The sequence below is a fragment of the Equus caballus genome, chromosome 6 (assembly GCF_041296265.1).
Source record: "Equus caballus isolate H_3958 breed thoroughbred chromosome 6, TB-T2T, whole genome shotgun sequence".
Lineage (NCBI taxonomy): Eukaryota > Metazoa > Chordata > Mammalia > Perissodactyla > Equidae > Equus > Equus caballus.
This window is the reverse complement of record NC_091689.1, coordinates 77,190,678-77,206,835: the sequence shown is the minus strand read 5'-3', so window position 1 is coordinate 77,206,835 and position 16,158 is coordinate 77,190,678. Positions and strand designations below refer to the sequence as shown.

At 35.8% G+C, this 16,158-nt stretch overlaps 1 protein-coding gene across 6 annotated transcripts in view; it reads left to right on the top strand.

The window, feature by feature from the left end:
- Nucleotides 1-16,158, top strand: part of SCAF11 (SR-related CTD associated factor 11) — a 67,376-nt gene that overhangs the window by 6,676 nt on the left and 44,542 nt on the right. For all 6 annotated transcript variants that reach the window (XM_023643431.2, XM_023643429.2, XM_023643430.2 and 3 more), the window contains exon 2: nt 16,022-16,103. In XM_023643431.2, coding sequence (XP_023499199.1) covers nt 16,043-16,103 — 61 coding nt within the window. In that variant the 5' untranslated portion in view covers nt 16,022-16,042. The remainder of the gene's footprint in view (nt 1-16,021; nt 16,104-16,158) is intronic.

Sequence of the window (16,158 nt, the reverse complement as noted above, 5' to 3'; positions counted from 1 at the left end):
TTTTCCTTTTTACCCTAGAGTTCTCAAATGTACTTTTAATTGAGTCTTTTTAACATAATTTTGACAGCAAGGTAAAAATTAGCTCAGTTTTTTTGTATATAGGCTTTGGAGTCAGTCAGATCTGGCTTTGAATTCTGGTTGTCCCATATACTGATTGTCACCTTTTATTGGTGACTGAATCAGTGTCCCAGTTTCTTCACCTATTTTAATTTTTCAGTAACATTTACTTAAGTCCAGTGGTAATAGCAGCTGACTCCATCTCTATGTTTCATACCGTTAAGTTAGCTCTGTTTAGTGAGTGATTTTCAAGCCTTTTAATGCAATGTTCTAATATTCAATGTTGGTGGTGGTGTAGTTTTTAAAATGTACTGTAGTATAGTATTTTGAGGATTAAGTGTGCGAAGATGTGCCAGAGTATTTTGCCTGATGTAAAGTAGACACTCTCCCTACCCATGATCCTGTGCTCCAGATTTGTTGATATCTATGTGTCTGTTAGATCTGGGAATGGAACATGGCCTTTGCCCTTGTGGAGCTTAGGGCTAATCAGGCCTTCTTTATTGCTCCCCAATGTTCTTTCCGTTTTTTTCCTAACTAGTTTTCTATACTTTGTTCTCTTCCCCTACTTTCTGCTGCTGCATTATCTTCAAAATCCCCAATTTAAACATCTCAGAAACTACTCTCCAAATAGATAAATGGGAGGGAGGTGGACTTTTCCTTAGTGATCTGCTTTTTATAAAACACAATTTAAGTCCTACCTTGGACTTAAACTTTAAGTCTCTTTCTATTCTGGTTCATAATTATATCTTTGCCCTTATATTCTATTGCTGTCCTAAATGCATTCTTTCTGACTAAATTAGTCCTGACAAATACCTCATATTTGGCACTTAGCATATGTTATCTTGCTGTTCATCTTTTCTATCCTATTTATCCAACTCTACTTTTTGCACCAGGGAGGGGGTATAGTGTCTTAATCTATCTTTGTATTCCATTACCAGGTTCAATACCCTGACCACAGTAGTAGTTCAGCAGCTTAAAGTAAACAAAAACAGAAGTATAAACATTAAAGAGAACAGCCACAGCGAAGCTGCTTTGAAAATTCGCTGGGATCAGTGAAACAGTTTACAAATGATACATGACGTGTTAATGTAAATATACTTGTAACACTATTTTGTATGCCTGGATGGCCTGTCAAGAAAATTGTTTCTTTAAACCACTGTTCTAATGGGGAATAAAATATTAATAACTTAAAAAATTTGTAAGCTGTAATTCCCCTGAAAACCTTATAGAAAAGCCTTCAGATAGGACAGCTTTAATGCATTAGGCCCTCTTTCTTTAGGAATTGTACATGTCCAGTTACTTAGACATCAACATGAGTAAAATGAGGGAGATAGATGGAACAGAAAATAGCTTTATCATTTCAGAACTGCTTCAGAACTAGGTAAAACTAAAACTGAACATGAAGGAGAAACAAATCCAGTCAAGTTCTTAAAAAAAGTTTAAAATAAATTTCATATAATGTAGCCACTCAAACCTTCTTTGGTTGTTGTCTGCATGGCATATCTTTTTCCATACCTTCATTTTAACCTATATGTTTTTATATTTAAAGTGAGTTTCTTGTAGACAGCATGTAATTCAGTCTTTTTTTAAATTTAATCTGACAATCTTTTAATTGATGTGTTTAATGTAGTTATTGATAGAATATGCTCCTTTGTTCCCCATTTCCTGCCTTTTTTGAATTATGTGGATATATTTTAGTATTCTACTTTAAATTTATCTATTGGCCTTTTAACTATATTTTTCTGCATTATTTTTTAGTGGTTGCTTTAGGTCTGCTCTTGACAACTTGAAATGTGGCTAGTTTGAATTGAGATGTGCAGTAAGTGTGAAATACACACCAGCTTTCAAAGACATACTACCACAAAAAGAATGTAAAATGTCGCATTTAATGAATCTCTTATTGATTAAATGTTGAAATGTTAATAGCTGGACATACTGGATTAATAAAATATACTAAATTGATTTTATCTCTTTTAACTTTTTGTTTGTTTTTTGTTTTTGTTTTCTTCCCTCCCCAAAGCCCCAGTTACATAGTTCTGTCATAGTTGTATATTCTAGTTGGAAGTCCTTCCAGTTCTTCCATGTGAGCCTCCACAGCATGGCTGCTGACAGACAAGTGATGTGGTTCCGCGCCCCTGGGAACCGAACCTGGGCCACCAAAGTGGAGCACACTGAACTTTAACCACTAGGCCATCAGGGCTGGCCCTTTTTTGACTTTTAAATATGGCTACTAGGAAATTTAACGTGGCTCACGTTATATTTCTATTGAACAGTGCTCCTCTAGGGATTATCATATTTGCACCTAAACATTCACAGTCTGCTTTGAGTTAATGTTTACCACTTGAAGTAAATGTCGAAGCCCGATACCTCCCCCAGTGACCTTTATGTTATCGTTGTCACGTGTATTACATATATATACATATATTACGTATATGCAATGAAAACCCCACCAGAGAGTTATGTAGTTTTTGCTTTTGATGATCACACATCTTTTCAAGAACTTAGAGGAGAAAAATAGTCTTATATATGCTTTGCTGTTTACTGTTTTTCTTGTTCTGTGTCATTGAAATTTCAGGTCTCTCTCTGGTGTCTCTTCTCTTCAGCCTAAAGAACCTCCTATCCTTTATAGTAGACCTGCTGGTGATAAATTCTGTTTTTCTTAACTGAAAATGTCTTTTCTGCTTTCATTTCTGATGGATTTCTACACTGGATATGGAATTCTGTGTATTCTTATCTTTAGCACTAAAGATGTGCTGTTGTCTTCTTGGATTCCATTGTTTCTGATGAGAAGTTTACAGTAATTTGAATCATTAATAGCTTCTGTGTGCTATGTTTCTCTATCTACTTTAAAGATTTTTTTCCCTTTATCTTTGCTTTTCCCCAATTGATTATGATTTGTCTGGGCGTGTTTATCTTTCTTTTTTAGTTAATCATATTTGGTGTGCGCTGGACTTTGTTCAAATATTTTTTCCTGTACCAATCTCTTTCTCTTTTTCTGGAACTCAGATGACATGAGTAGCCCTTCAAATGTTGTCCACAGGACCCTGAGACTCTTCATTTTCCTTCAGTCTTTTATTTCTCTGTTCTTCAGATTAGATCATTTCTGTTGATGTATCTTCACATTTACTGACTCATTCCTTTGCATTTCCATTCTTTTATCAAGATGTTATTTCAGACGTTATCTTTTTCAGTTGTAAAATTTCCATTTTCTCTTTTTTTTGGTGAGGAAGATTGGCCCTATGCTAACACCTGTTGACAATCTTTCTCTATTTTATATGTGGGATGCTATCATAGCATGGCTTGATGAGTGGTGTGCAGTCTGCTCCCAGGATCTGAACCTGCAAACCCCAGTCTGCCAAAGCGGAGCACACAAACAACCGCTACAGCACCGGGCTGGCCCCCTATGTCTTTTTTTTATAGTTACTCTTTCTTGGCTGAGAACCTTTATCTTTCCATTCATTTCAGAAGTGTTAATTTTTTCTCCATGGAGCATTGTGTGTGTGTGTGTGTGTGTGTGTGTGTAGTTCAGAACAATCCTTGACAAATAAAATGTGCTGAGTAAATATTGTCTATAGTTGTTGTACATATACATAAATCATTCATTCAAAGCTGTGTATTGGGCATCCACTTTAAGGCAATGTTTCTGGATCCTGGTAACATGATGACCAAGACAGATAACAGCTTAACAATTTTGCAGTCATTCAAATCATTAACTGTGTTACCATTTCTCATTGTTTGAATACTTTTAATATCTAGTGACTTGGATTTTAATATTTTATTTTCTACCAGAGCGCTAGTAAGTTCCTAATCCTACTGCTTATCACTGGCTTTGTGATCTTGGACAAGTTGCTTAATTACGTTGTATGTAAAATGGAGATACCTCCTTCACAAAATACTATAAGAGTTAAATGAGATGACTTATGACTTGTCAGAAAGTAATAGTTAGAAATAGTATGAAAAGCATACCCAGTAGTCCAGCTCTTGGGGCATTCGAAGCATGTGTAATAAGATTACATTTAGGAAAGAATCCCAGTTCGGCACATGCCTGATGTTAATATAGGAGTGTGGTTTTTTCCTGTAAGTTCTCATAGTATGTAATAACATATTTCCAAGTTAGACTAGCAGTGTTTCATAGGAGTAAGATTATGAAATGCCTCTTTAAATTATGTGTGAAATACTCATTTAAGAACACATTGATTATATACTTATGTAACATAGTAAATTGTCTTTATCTCTATGTGAGATAACTACCTAGGATGAGTTAAAGAAGTTCAGATGATAGGCATAGCTAGAGTAAAGAGAGAGTGGGTGTCCTGTTTACTATAAAAACAATTGCTTCTTTTTTTCAATATTTGTTTCGCTGTGGCAACTTGTATCAATTTAGAAGGGCTTAATATGAAGAAGGTGACATTTCTTGACGAACCAAAGAATGACATTTAGCATCTGTGCAAAAATGAGACTAATTTCTGGAGTTGAAACTCTGTACTGTAAGGTTTTTAGATCTTGTTTAAATAGAACAAAGCAATATTTCAGAAGCAAATGTTTTGAACATTGTCCTTTTTTTCCCTGTTATCATAGATGAAATCCATTTCCATTCTTCCATAACAAGCATTTGTATGTGGTCATTTTTTGTCACTAATTCCTCTTTAATTCTTTGGATTTGTTTATTTTGCATGTGTTTTCTGTGCCCTACATAATTTTCCCATTTCCTTTTTTGGGAGGTAGGTAGACAGAGAGTGCCATTTTAGTCCAGAAGTCTTTCCAAGGTAGACCAAGTGTTAAAATAAAGATACTGTTGACACTTTTCCTGTTTGGGGTTAGAAGAAAAGGATGAAAAGACATTGGTTCTTGCTCTGCTTCCATACTTGCATCCAGGATGCCTTTCTTCTTCTCTTGGCTGTTTTGCTTGCCGGATGTGAGGCTACAGTGCTGTTGATCCCAAGGGCTCCTGTAGTCCTCTTTTTTTAATTAAAGATTGGCACCTGAGCTAACAACTGTTGCCAATCTTCTTTTTCTCTTTCTCTTTTTTCTTTTTTTTTTTTCTGCTTTTTCTCCCCAAATCCCCCAAGTACGTAGTTGTATATTCTAGTTGTGGGTCCTTCTAGTTGTGGTACGTGGGACACTTCCTCAACGTGACCTAATGAGCAGTGTCATGTCCGCGCCCAGGATCTGAACTGGCAGAACCCTGGGCCGCTGAGGCGGAGCGCGTGAACTTAACCACTCTGCCATGGGGCCAGCCCCCTGTAGTCCTCTTGAGAGGTTTGGTTCTGAGATGAGTCTCTAACATCTCACTCTTCTTTTGCTTTTTGTCTCTAATAGGCAAAAGGCTTAATGTTCTATATGTAAACTCTACTTTTCCACACTTGTTAACACTTCCCTTCAAGGGACCTGTGATAGGCACTAAGGAATTGCTGATGGAAAGAAACAAAAAATATAAGAGCTTTAGATTTCCCATTTCTATTTAAATTAGTTAATGTCATCATACTTTAGTAAAAGGGGTAGAGAAAATGGGGATGAGAATCTCCAGGACAAATCAAGATAACAATTAACTCCTTCCATTTCCTCCTCCATACCTTAAGCAGGAGTGGAGTTATCAGACAGGAGTTGCGTAATTATATATTGAAATTGTTGGAGGACCTATAACATGTTTCTGTTCTATAATAGTTTCTCATTTGGGGAAATAATGGGAGCCTATCATATATTACAATTTCTTTATCAAACTCCCTCTGGCAAACTATCCAGGCATATAGAAGGCACTCATTTTTCTTTTTTAGAAAATAAAGCATTGCGTTGTAGATATATTCTGCTCATAGAGTACTCAACTGTCACATAAGAGTGTAACCCAACTGGGAGCCAACTTTAGTGTCTTTCTTCCCCCAAACAATGAAAAACTGGCCAGCTCCATACCATCACTAGGGTCTTGGAACTGATCTATTTCTACAACTCTGCCTTAGAATTTAGTGTGGTGTAAAATTGTGCCTGTTGCTTTTAATCTGTGTCCCACTGGCTGTAGATATGCGTTGTCTGTCAGACCCTTCAGTGCTATAGAAATGCAGGAACCAGAGAGAGAAAATTTAAATGCCTCATCTCAAGCTCCTCTGTGGCAAAGTAGTTTAGGTGGCCTCTATCTGTTGGTGATAGCGTAGAACCATTGGAAAAGCTGAGACCATGATGTTGTCAGAGAAAAAGGAGCTTTGTTGAAAATATTAACAATTTATATCCTAGCCCATAATTGCTCTATCATGTTAGTCTTTACTTTTAAAAACATTTTTTAAATTTTATTGACATATAGTAAAATTGACCTTTTTTGGGTGTGTAGTTCTGTGAATTTAATACCTATTTAGATTTATATTACCATCACCAGAGTCAGGATTCAGAATGGTTCCATCACCCCAGAAAACCTCCCTCATGCTATCTTTGTAGTCAAACCCACCCCTAACTCAGGCAACCACTGATAGTACTTCTTTATCACTGTAGTTTTGACCTTATGAGAATGTCGTATAAATGTAGTTGTGTAGCTTGTAACCTTTTGAGACGGGCTTTTTTCACTCAGTATATTGCCTTTAAGATTCATCCAAATTGTTGAATGCAACACTAATCCAGTCTTTTTTATAGCTGAGTAGTATTCCATTGTATGGATGAATGTACCGTAGTTTGTTTATTTTGATGAAATCCAGTCTATCAGTTTGTTCTTTTCTTGTACTGTCTTTTCTGGGATTGGTATCAGGATAATGTTGAACTTATAAAATGAGTTGGGAAGTATTTATCTTCCATTTTCTGGAAGAGATTTTGTTGAACTTCTGTATTTCTTCTTTAAACGGTTAGTAAATCCACCGGGGAAATTATCTGGGCCTGCAGCTTTCTTTTTTTACTTTCTTTTTTTTTTTTTTGAGGAAGATTAGCCCTGAAGCTTACATCCGCCACCACTCCTCTTTTTGCTGAGGAAGACTGGCCCTGAGCTAACATCTGTGCCCATGTTCCTCTACTTTATATGTGGGACGCCTGCCGCAGCATGGCTTGAGAAGCAGTATGTAGGTCTGCACCCAGGATCTGAACCGGTGAACTCTGGGCCTCTGAAGCAGAACGTGCAAACTTAACCACTGTGCCACTCATCTGGCCCCTGGAGATTTCTTTTTTGGAAGACTTTTTAACTACAAAATCAGTTTCTTTAAATAGTACTGGGGCTATTCAGTACTATTCTACTTAATCAGTCTTGCTAGATGTTTAAATTTTATTGATCTTTTCAAAGAAGGAGCTTTTGGCTTCATTGATTTTTCTGTGTTTTTCTGTTTTCAATTTCATTGATTTCTGCTCTCTTCGTTTCTTTCTTTTTGTCTGCTTTGTATTTTGCTTTTTCTAGTTTGTTAAGGTAGAAGTTCACATCATTGATTTGAGACCTTTTCTGATATAAGCACTTTAATGCTCTAATGCTTTTGCTGCATCTCACATATTTTAGCTATTGATACATTTGGATTTAGATCTTTGACTTTATTTTCTGTTTGTTCCCATTGTTTTTGTTCTTCTGTAACCTCTTTGTTTGGGTTATTTGAACATATTTTTTAGTATTCCATTTTAACTTAGTGTGTTTTTGCCTATATGTAATTTTTTTAGTGGTTGCTCTAGGGATTATAATGTACATACTTATATTTTCACAGTCTTCTTAGAATCAGTATTTTACCACTTCAAGTGAAATATAGAAAACTTACCACTGTTTAGGTCCCTTTATGTTGTAATTGTCTTTTGTTGCATTTACGTTTATTGGAAATCTTATTGGAAAGTGTTGTAATATTTGCTTTTAATTGCTAAACATATGTTAAAGAATTCAAGAGGACAACAGTTAGTTATATTTACCCAGATAATTACCAGTTCTGTTGCTCTTCCATCATTCCTCATGTTCCATTTCCTCTGACTGAAGAACTTCATTTAGCAATTCTTTTAGAGGTGACAACTAATTCTTACAGTTTTCCTTCAACTGAGAATGTCTTTTGTTTCATATTCATTCCTTAAGGTTAATTTTGCTAGATTGAACATTCTGGGTTTACAGTTCTTTTCCATTTTAGCACTTTAAGAATGTTATTCTACTTCCTTCTAGCCTACGTAGTTTCTTTCTTTTTTTTTTTGGTGAGGAAGATTCACCCTGAGCTAACCTTTGTTGCCAGTCTCTCTCCATTTTGTATGTGGGTCACTGCCTCAACATGGCTGAACGTGGTGTAGGTTTGCACCTGGGATCCCAACCTACCAAATCAGGCTGCCGAAGCAGAGCACACAAACTTCACCGCTATGGCTTACATAGTTTCTGATGAGAAGTCAGTAGTTATTCAAATCATTAACCCATCTTCCCCTCATAAGTAATGCATTGTTTTTTCAATCTTCTTGCAAGATTTTGCTTTGTAATTTTCAGCAGTTTGACTGTGATGCATCCAAGCATGGATTTCATTGAAATTATCTAATTTCGAGTTTGTGAGCTTCTTGAATCTAGAGGTCTATGTCTTTCACTGAATTTGGAAAGTCTAGCCATTACTTTTTCTTTTTCTTTTGCACTGTACTCATTTTCTTCTTCTTGAGCTTTTGACTTGAATGTTAGTGTTTTGGTATTGTCCCACAGGTCTCTGAAGCACTAATAATTTTTTTCAATATTTTTTCCCTCTCTTGTTCAGAGTGGGTAATTTCTGTTGATTTATCTTCAAGTTCACTGACTTTCCATTCTGCTATTGAGTTATTGCACTTTTGAGTTCTAAAATTTCCATTTGGTAGTTCTCTCTATCTTCTATTTCTTTGCTGTGACTTTCTGGCCTCTCATTTGTTTCAAGAGTATTTGCTCTTTCTTGTTGGAACATTTTTATACCTGCATTAAAATCTTTGTCAAATGATTCACCCACTGCTCTAATAACTGTGTCATCTTGGTGTTGGTTTCTGTTTGTCTTTTCCCATATGAGTTTGGGATTTTCCTGGTTCTCTCTATACCAAGTAATTTTGGATTGTGTTTTGGACATTTTGAACATTATGTTATATGACTCAGTGTGTTGTTTAAATGCTATGGAGAATGTCGGTATTTTTGTTTTGGCAGGCAATTAATTCTGTTGGGTTTAGGCCACTCCTACCAGTTTTCTGCAGGTTGTAGTTTTAATCTCAGTTCTGTTTTCAAAATCTTTGCAGTACTATTTGGAGTTTTTCTGTGTGTGTACTACCCAGTAGCCAATCTGTGGCCTGCATGAATGTTTATCCCTTAAATGTTTTCAGAGTCTATGGTATGCTGCTTAAGGTTAAATATATGTGTAGCTCAAAGGTGAACTAGGAGTTCATGAACAGCTTACATGTATGTAGTTTAATCTTCATAATGACTGAAGTGGTTGCTACTATATCTCCATTTTATAGATGAGAAAACAAGCCTACACTGGTTAAGGTCACCCAACTAGTGACAGACTAGTTGAGGTTTGAACCCAAGCAATTTTTTCTAAAACCTGTCTTTTAGACGGGATGTTCCTGTCTCTATATTGACGAGGACTAGTATTAAAGCTTCAGCACCAAACATGCAGGTGAAGGATATTCTGAACAAAAATGTCAGAATAGCCTGCTTGAAGCAAAGAAGTCTAGTTAACAAAATCTGATAAAATTGTTATACACTGGAAATCAGGTAAGGAAAAAAAACTTTGGGAGCATTCTGCAAGGGTTTAAAAAATCAACAGTGGTATATCAGAATCAGGAGTTAGTTGATTATGTAGCGAGAAGCTGGAAAGGAAATAACTATCAAGCCGAAGGAATTAATTGCCTTAACCTTACACTGAGTGAACAAGTTGAAGGCACCAGAGCAAATATCCGTGATAGTTTAAGCCAGATTGATAAAATAAATGTAGAGAAATCAACAAAATTACATAGCCTTCAGGGGAGTTTTTAAGGAACTTAAGGACAGCATTGCAAAACTGTGGACTCAAATGTGTAATAAGTAGCTGTTATGTCAGAGAGCAGGTTGAATACAAATGTAGATAGATGCCTATACTTAAGAAAGCTTGGGAGGCCCTCGGCAATGAAAGACTTAGTCACATCTTCAAACTAGGCAGGCTTCTATAGTCTTTAATAGAGTTGGCAAACTTTTTCTGAAAAGGGTCAGATTGTGATTATTTTAGGCTATGCAGAGTATATGGATTCTGTTGCATTTATTCAGCTTTGCCATTGTAGTGCAAAAGCAGCCATAGGCAGTATGTAAAGGAAAAAGCCTGGCTGTGCTTCAACAAAACTTTATTTACAGACAGTCAGCCAGTTTTTTGACCACTGGCTGATAATGATAGTATCCCTTCCTAGACATCAATTAAAAATAGCCTTGTTTATGATTTCTCTGAGGGAGAATAACATTCTCAGAGGGAGGATCAAATTTTTGAGTAGATAATTGGGAGGCACATAATGATTTTATTTAATACTGGGATTGGGGTGGAAGATCCTGCATTAATAGTAAGGTTAAATTTGAATGCTTATTATTGCTAGACAATGTCATAAGCACAGGTTTGCCTGAAACCAATGCCCAAGTCATTAATCACTGAAATATACCACTCAGAGTACCTTAGTAAATGCCCCCTCTTTTTTGAATTGAGTTCTTTTGGACAGAGGGTTGAATTTGGGGACTGGTTTATCTTGGATAGAGGATTGAAAATAAAGAATAAAGAGGAATAGACTACCAAGAGAGGTTCTGGGAGTCAGTGTGGGTTCTTTGAACACTTTAACCATATGAATCAATATAGTATTTAGCACCTTCATGAAGTGTGCTTTGTCCTTGGCTTAAGTATGCCCAACGTAGGGACAGCTCTTACTTTTTTCCCCCATATCCCTTTCATTCAACCCTGGCTTCCATTTATCACATCAATGCCTTTCTATGGTGGAGTTTGTAATAGCAGGATTGGGTTTGGGAGTAGGGTGGGGAATAGAGTTAAACTTCCTCATGGCCATTCATTTGTCCCTCTTTTTCTTTCTTTGTACCTAAAGGATCTGATTGTACATTTTGACAAAATATTAGTTGACTTAATCAATTTAGTTGTTACTCATAAATGTTGATTTGTATTTTTTCAGACCTATATTTGCCTTTGCCTTTCACTTTCCTCTAGGGAAAACAAAGAAATTGGGCAAGCAACAATTGTATTACCCTTCCCTATTTTTCTTTTCTTACTGGAGTTAATAATAATGATAATAATAATTTATTGCATGGCAGTGAAGTTGGGATTTAAATCCAGGTCTGTCGGACTCCTAACAGTTGTAGTCTTAACTAGGATATTGATATCTTTAGATCCTGTAGGCTTTCTTGAAGAACGGTAGGAGGAAGCAAGGAGAGCAAGTTTTGAAGTGAACTAGAAAGAAATGGAGTTCTGCTTTGTAGTAGGTGGAAAGAAACAGATTTTAGAAGAGAAAAATATGGAGAGAAAGGAAGAAGGGTATGAATTTGTAAACAGCTAGCTAAGGCTAAAAAAGTTTAGTTTCTATTACCAGGAACCTCTGGTCTCTTCTCTGATTCCTTGAAGCTTCAGGTGCCTCAGCGGCTACTACAGTAGAAAATATATTATTAGCATCCAGGTATAATTTGAAGCAGTTTCCTTTTATAGAGGGTGGTAGTTATATCCTAGAGCTGTGCTGTCTAGTACAGTAGCCAGTAGCTACATTGGACTACTTAAATTTAAATTAATTAAAACTTAACAGAAAATTAAAAATTTTGTTCCTCACTTGGACTAGCCACGTCTCAAGTGCTTGATAGAAGAGTTCCCTATTGGGCAGCACTGTTCTAGAGAACTGAAATGTCTTATACACTAGTCTTACTTGAATGTGCTGTAATGGCTGGCCTGGGATTTTCACTTCCACGTATTCCGGAGTTTGTGTGGGAAAATGAGTTTTCGAGTTCCCGAAAACTGATTTGTACCAATGCTTTTTGCATTCCAAATTCTAAAAGTTGATGGCTTTTATGATAAACAAAATTTTAAAATTAGGTCATTCTTCCCAAACTGTTTTATGAACATATTTGGAATAGTATTTCTAATACATAATAGAAGCAATATATAGCTAAATAGAAAAGAGCAACCTGGAAGATAGATACACTTTCAGATGGTATATTTGGCGATATTTGATGGTGGTATATTTGGGATAACAGACTTAAAGATATTTTACCTTAGAAAAGTAGAGCCTGGGAAGAGGCATTAAAAATTGAAATTTATAAATTTAAAATAATCTGAAAAGTAAAAAGAATTTACCTAAAATCTAGAATGAACATCTTTGAAATTTATTTGAGGTAAACAAAAATTAAAAGAAAATTAGATTTGGCTTATAGGTAATTAACTTACAGAACTTACTAGTAGAACTAATAAGTAGTCTAGGTAGACTATGACTTATGATTATAGACTCATAAATAGTTAATATCATAAAATTGGGTTATATCTAACTTTTCAGATAATCACAAGAAAGAATAGCCCTGCCCACCCACAGTTTCTCTCTTAGGTATTTTATTGACCACAAATTACTGGCTAGGACCATGAGTCTGTATTTGTATTCCCATGCTTCTGTTACTGGAAATTCAAAGCAAGAGGTATTAAAAACCCTGGATTCTTAGATTAAAAACTGGAGTCCAGGCAGATAGAAGAGATAAGCATGAACAAGTTGTAAGTTTATAAGTTGCTGAGCTGAAACTTGTTACTTTTGTCTAGTGAAATGCTAAATGCTATTCATTGTGGAATAAACTGGTAAGGTAGCTTAATCATTTTAGGTATGGAAACAGTTAACCCATGATATGCTCAAGAAGCAGCACACAACTTCTAAAAATTTAAACACCTGAACAGTTTTTTAAGCAGATTTCTAACATATAAGGAAAGGCAGTCTGTAACTTGATTAAAGTCTCTTAATTTCTCAGTGATAAACTGTTACTTGTGTACTTCATTTCATGAGTTAAAATAGAGAAAATACTATTTACCGTAAAATATTAATTGTAAATTATAATTAATATATTAATATGTAAATATAAGCTTAATATCCTTAAGGGAGAAAATGTGAAAATAGCATAGATTAGACTATCCAATAGGACATAAATTATTTAGCTATGTTAAGGGATGACATATTACATCTTCTGAGAACTTCCTAGATTTTTAAAATATTGTGCTAATTTTCAAATTGACATTTTCTCACATTGAATTAACTCCAACTTAAATGTTTTTTATTCAGATGTTTAGGATAATGGAGGAGATGGCATGAATTTCCCCAAATAAAGTAGTACACTCAATTATAGATCATACAGGAGCACAATATGACTCTGAAATCATCTAAGTTGGGAAGTTGTCTAGAGCAGTGTTTCACAGGCTTTAATGTACCTATGAATTGGGTACAGATCTTGATAAGATGCAGATTCACTCAGTCTGGGTGGTGCCTGGGTATCCTGTACTTGTAACAGGTTCCCATGTGATACTGTTACTGTCCTGAGTGAATATCAAGTAGAGTAACCTATGACTATCTGCACATTTCTAAAGTAATCTTCTGTTTCAGCAATTCCATCGTTCCAGTAGCTCAGGTCAAAATACTTCAGAATTATCCTGGACTCTTGCTCTCTGACACATACCCCACAATATGTCAGCACATCCTGATGGCTGTATTTTGAAAACACACTGGAATGTGAACACTTTTCATCACCCTCGCTTCTACTCTGGTACAAGCCACTGTAATCTTCCCCGCCCCAGATTGTTGCAGTAGTCTCGTTGCTGGCCTCTACTTTTTCCTTTGCCGCCTCCTCTGCTTAAAACCCTCTACTGGCCCATCTGACTCAGAGAAGCAGCCATTGTGTTTCCCTTGGCCTATAAGGTTTTGCATCATCTTACATTCTGTTACCTCTCTGTCCTCGTCGACTGCTTTTTCTCTCTTTTACTTTATTCTGACCACACTTTATTCTAACTCTTTGTTGTTCCTTGAACCACAAACATGCCTCCTCCCCTCTGAATTTGCTGTTCTTTCTGCCTAGAATGCACTCCTCTAGATATCCACATCACTCTTCTCCTCGCTTCTTTCACCTTGCCAGTTCAAGTTTCAATTTATCAGAAAGAGTTTCCCTAAACAGTCTGTGTGAAATAGTATCTTCTCTACTTTCTCACTTATTAGCCATACTAATTGAATGTTTTATTTTACAATCATATAGTTTTATCTTTCTCCAACACACTTCTCAACATCTGACATACTAGATATTTTACTTAACTTACATTGTTTATTGTATCTCCCTGACTAGGATAAAGGCAGGAATTTCTGTCTTGTTCAATGTTGTACTTACAGCATTGCCTAATAGTGTACATATAGCACTCAAATCTTTGAATTGAAAAAAAACCTCACAGCTCATTGAGCTTCTGTTTGAATAGCTTCATTGGTAGGTTATTCTACCTACCTTCAGAACAGCCCATTCCATTTGAAGCTAACTGCTAACCTTCTTCTTAAGCTTTCTATTCTTCCAGGCTAACCACCTTACTGCTTTACCTTTCTGCATTTGATATGGTTTTCAGGGCTGTCAGCATTTTAGTCATCTTCCCTGGACACTACATCATTTTGTTGTTTGTTCCTAAATAGCGTCAGAACTGAAATAAATGTTGCAAATGTAGGCTGAGTGGGAATTTTTCCTCCTTTTTGACATTCTACTTTTATTAAGGCAGACTGTGATTAAATTAACTTTTTAAAAAGTAGCTCTGATCCTGGCTCATTTCAAATTTTTAATCCATTAAAACGTTTAAATCGTTCTTATATGTGCTAGTAAGTTTATTCTGCTTTACAGTTGGTTGTTGAATCAAGGTAGGGGCCTTTGCTGCGTTTCTCCTTGTTTGACCTAATAGAGAGTTTTCGTGGGCAATACATATGTTAATCTAGCATGTGTAAATTATTTAAGAAACTAATAGAAAAATTACTTAATATATATATGGGAGAATCATAACTGATGAAATTAGGGATTTCTTGTGCCTAGATATTACAAAGCATATTTGAACGGTTCATTGCAATCATGTGTCTTGCATCAATTCAAGAAAGAATTCTGAGTTGATTTAAAAAATAATTTTACTTCATTAATTTGTTCCCTTTGACTTAAGAAATTAATTTCCTTTCCCACATTTCTCATTTTGCCTCCTGTAATCACCATTTTCCTTGTCCCCTAGGCCAGAATAGTCTTTGACTCCTTTCCCGTATTTATTTAGTCACCAAATCTCAGAAATTCTTTAGCTCTGAACTTACTTTCTTTTCTTCACTTCACAGCCAGTTACTCTAGCCATGCAAATCTCTATGCTTCTGATCTCTCCCCACTATAATCCATTCTGTGCTTGTCAGTAGATGATTCTTTTAAAAGATTTATTTACATCACTTTTATCATGTCAGTCTTCTTCAGGGGAATCTATAAGATTGAACCTAAACTTCTCAGTCAATTGTGAGAGATCCATCTGTAATCTAGCCCTGCTTGATTTACATTGCTCTGCTTCTTGCTTTCATTACCCCTCACTGTAGTCTTTCAGATGCCCATCTCCTCAGTGTACACACTCTCTTCCTCTCTCTCTCTTATACTTTCATTCACTCACTCACTCTTGTTCTTGGCACATTGACATAGCTAAACTCTATTTTATTCCTTCACACTATGTTGTTTCTTAAATGCCTTAAATTCCTGAACACGTATAACCGGTCTCCTTCAGTGAAAACTCCAGTCCAAATTGATCTCTTTCCCCTAAGCTCCGATTGTATTTAAGTCTTTAGCACAAAATTTATCATTTAGTCTTTGTTGATTAATACTTATATAAGGCTTTTCCTTTCAGTACTACTGTGTGCTTGATGACATGGAGTATAAAAGAGGTACTGGATTATCCACAAAATATACTGGCTTGGCTTGTAACTATGTTCTTTTATGTGTAACATAATTTCTTACAGTTCTGGGGGGGTGGTGTTATTATTGGGAGAAGGCAAACATAAAATTTCTCTGTAATTCATCCTGTAGGAAACCCTTTTTCAAGGAGAAATGAAGAAGAAAACTTTATATACCCTAAATGTGGGAGATCAGGAGTATGAAGATACGGAAGGTAACTTTTGATTTTTATAAAGCTTGTGTGTTGAAAGCAAAACTTAGTGTTTCCA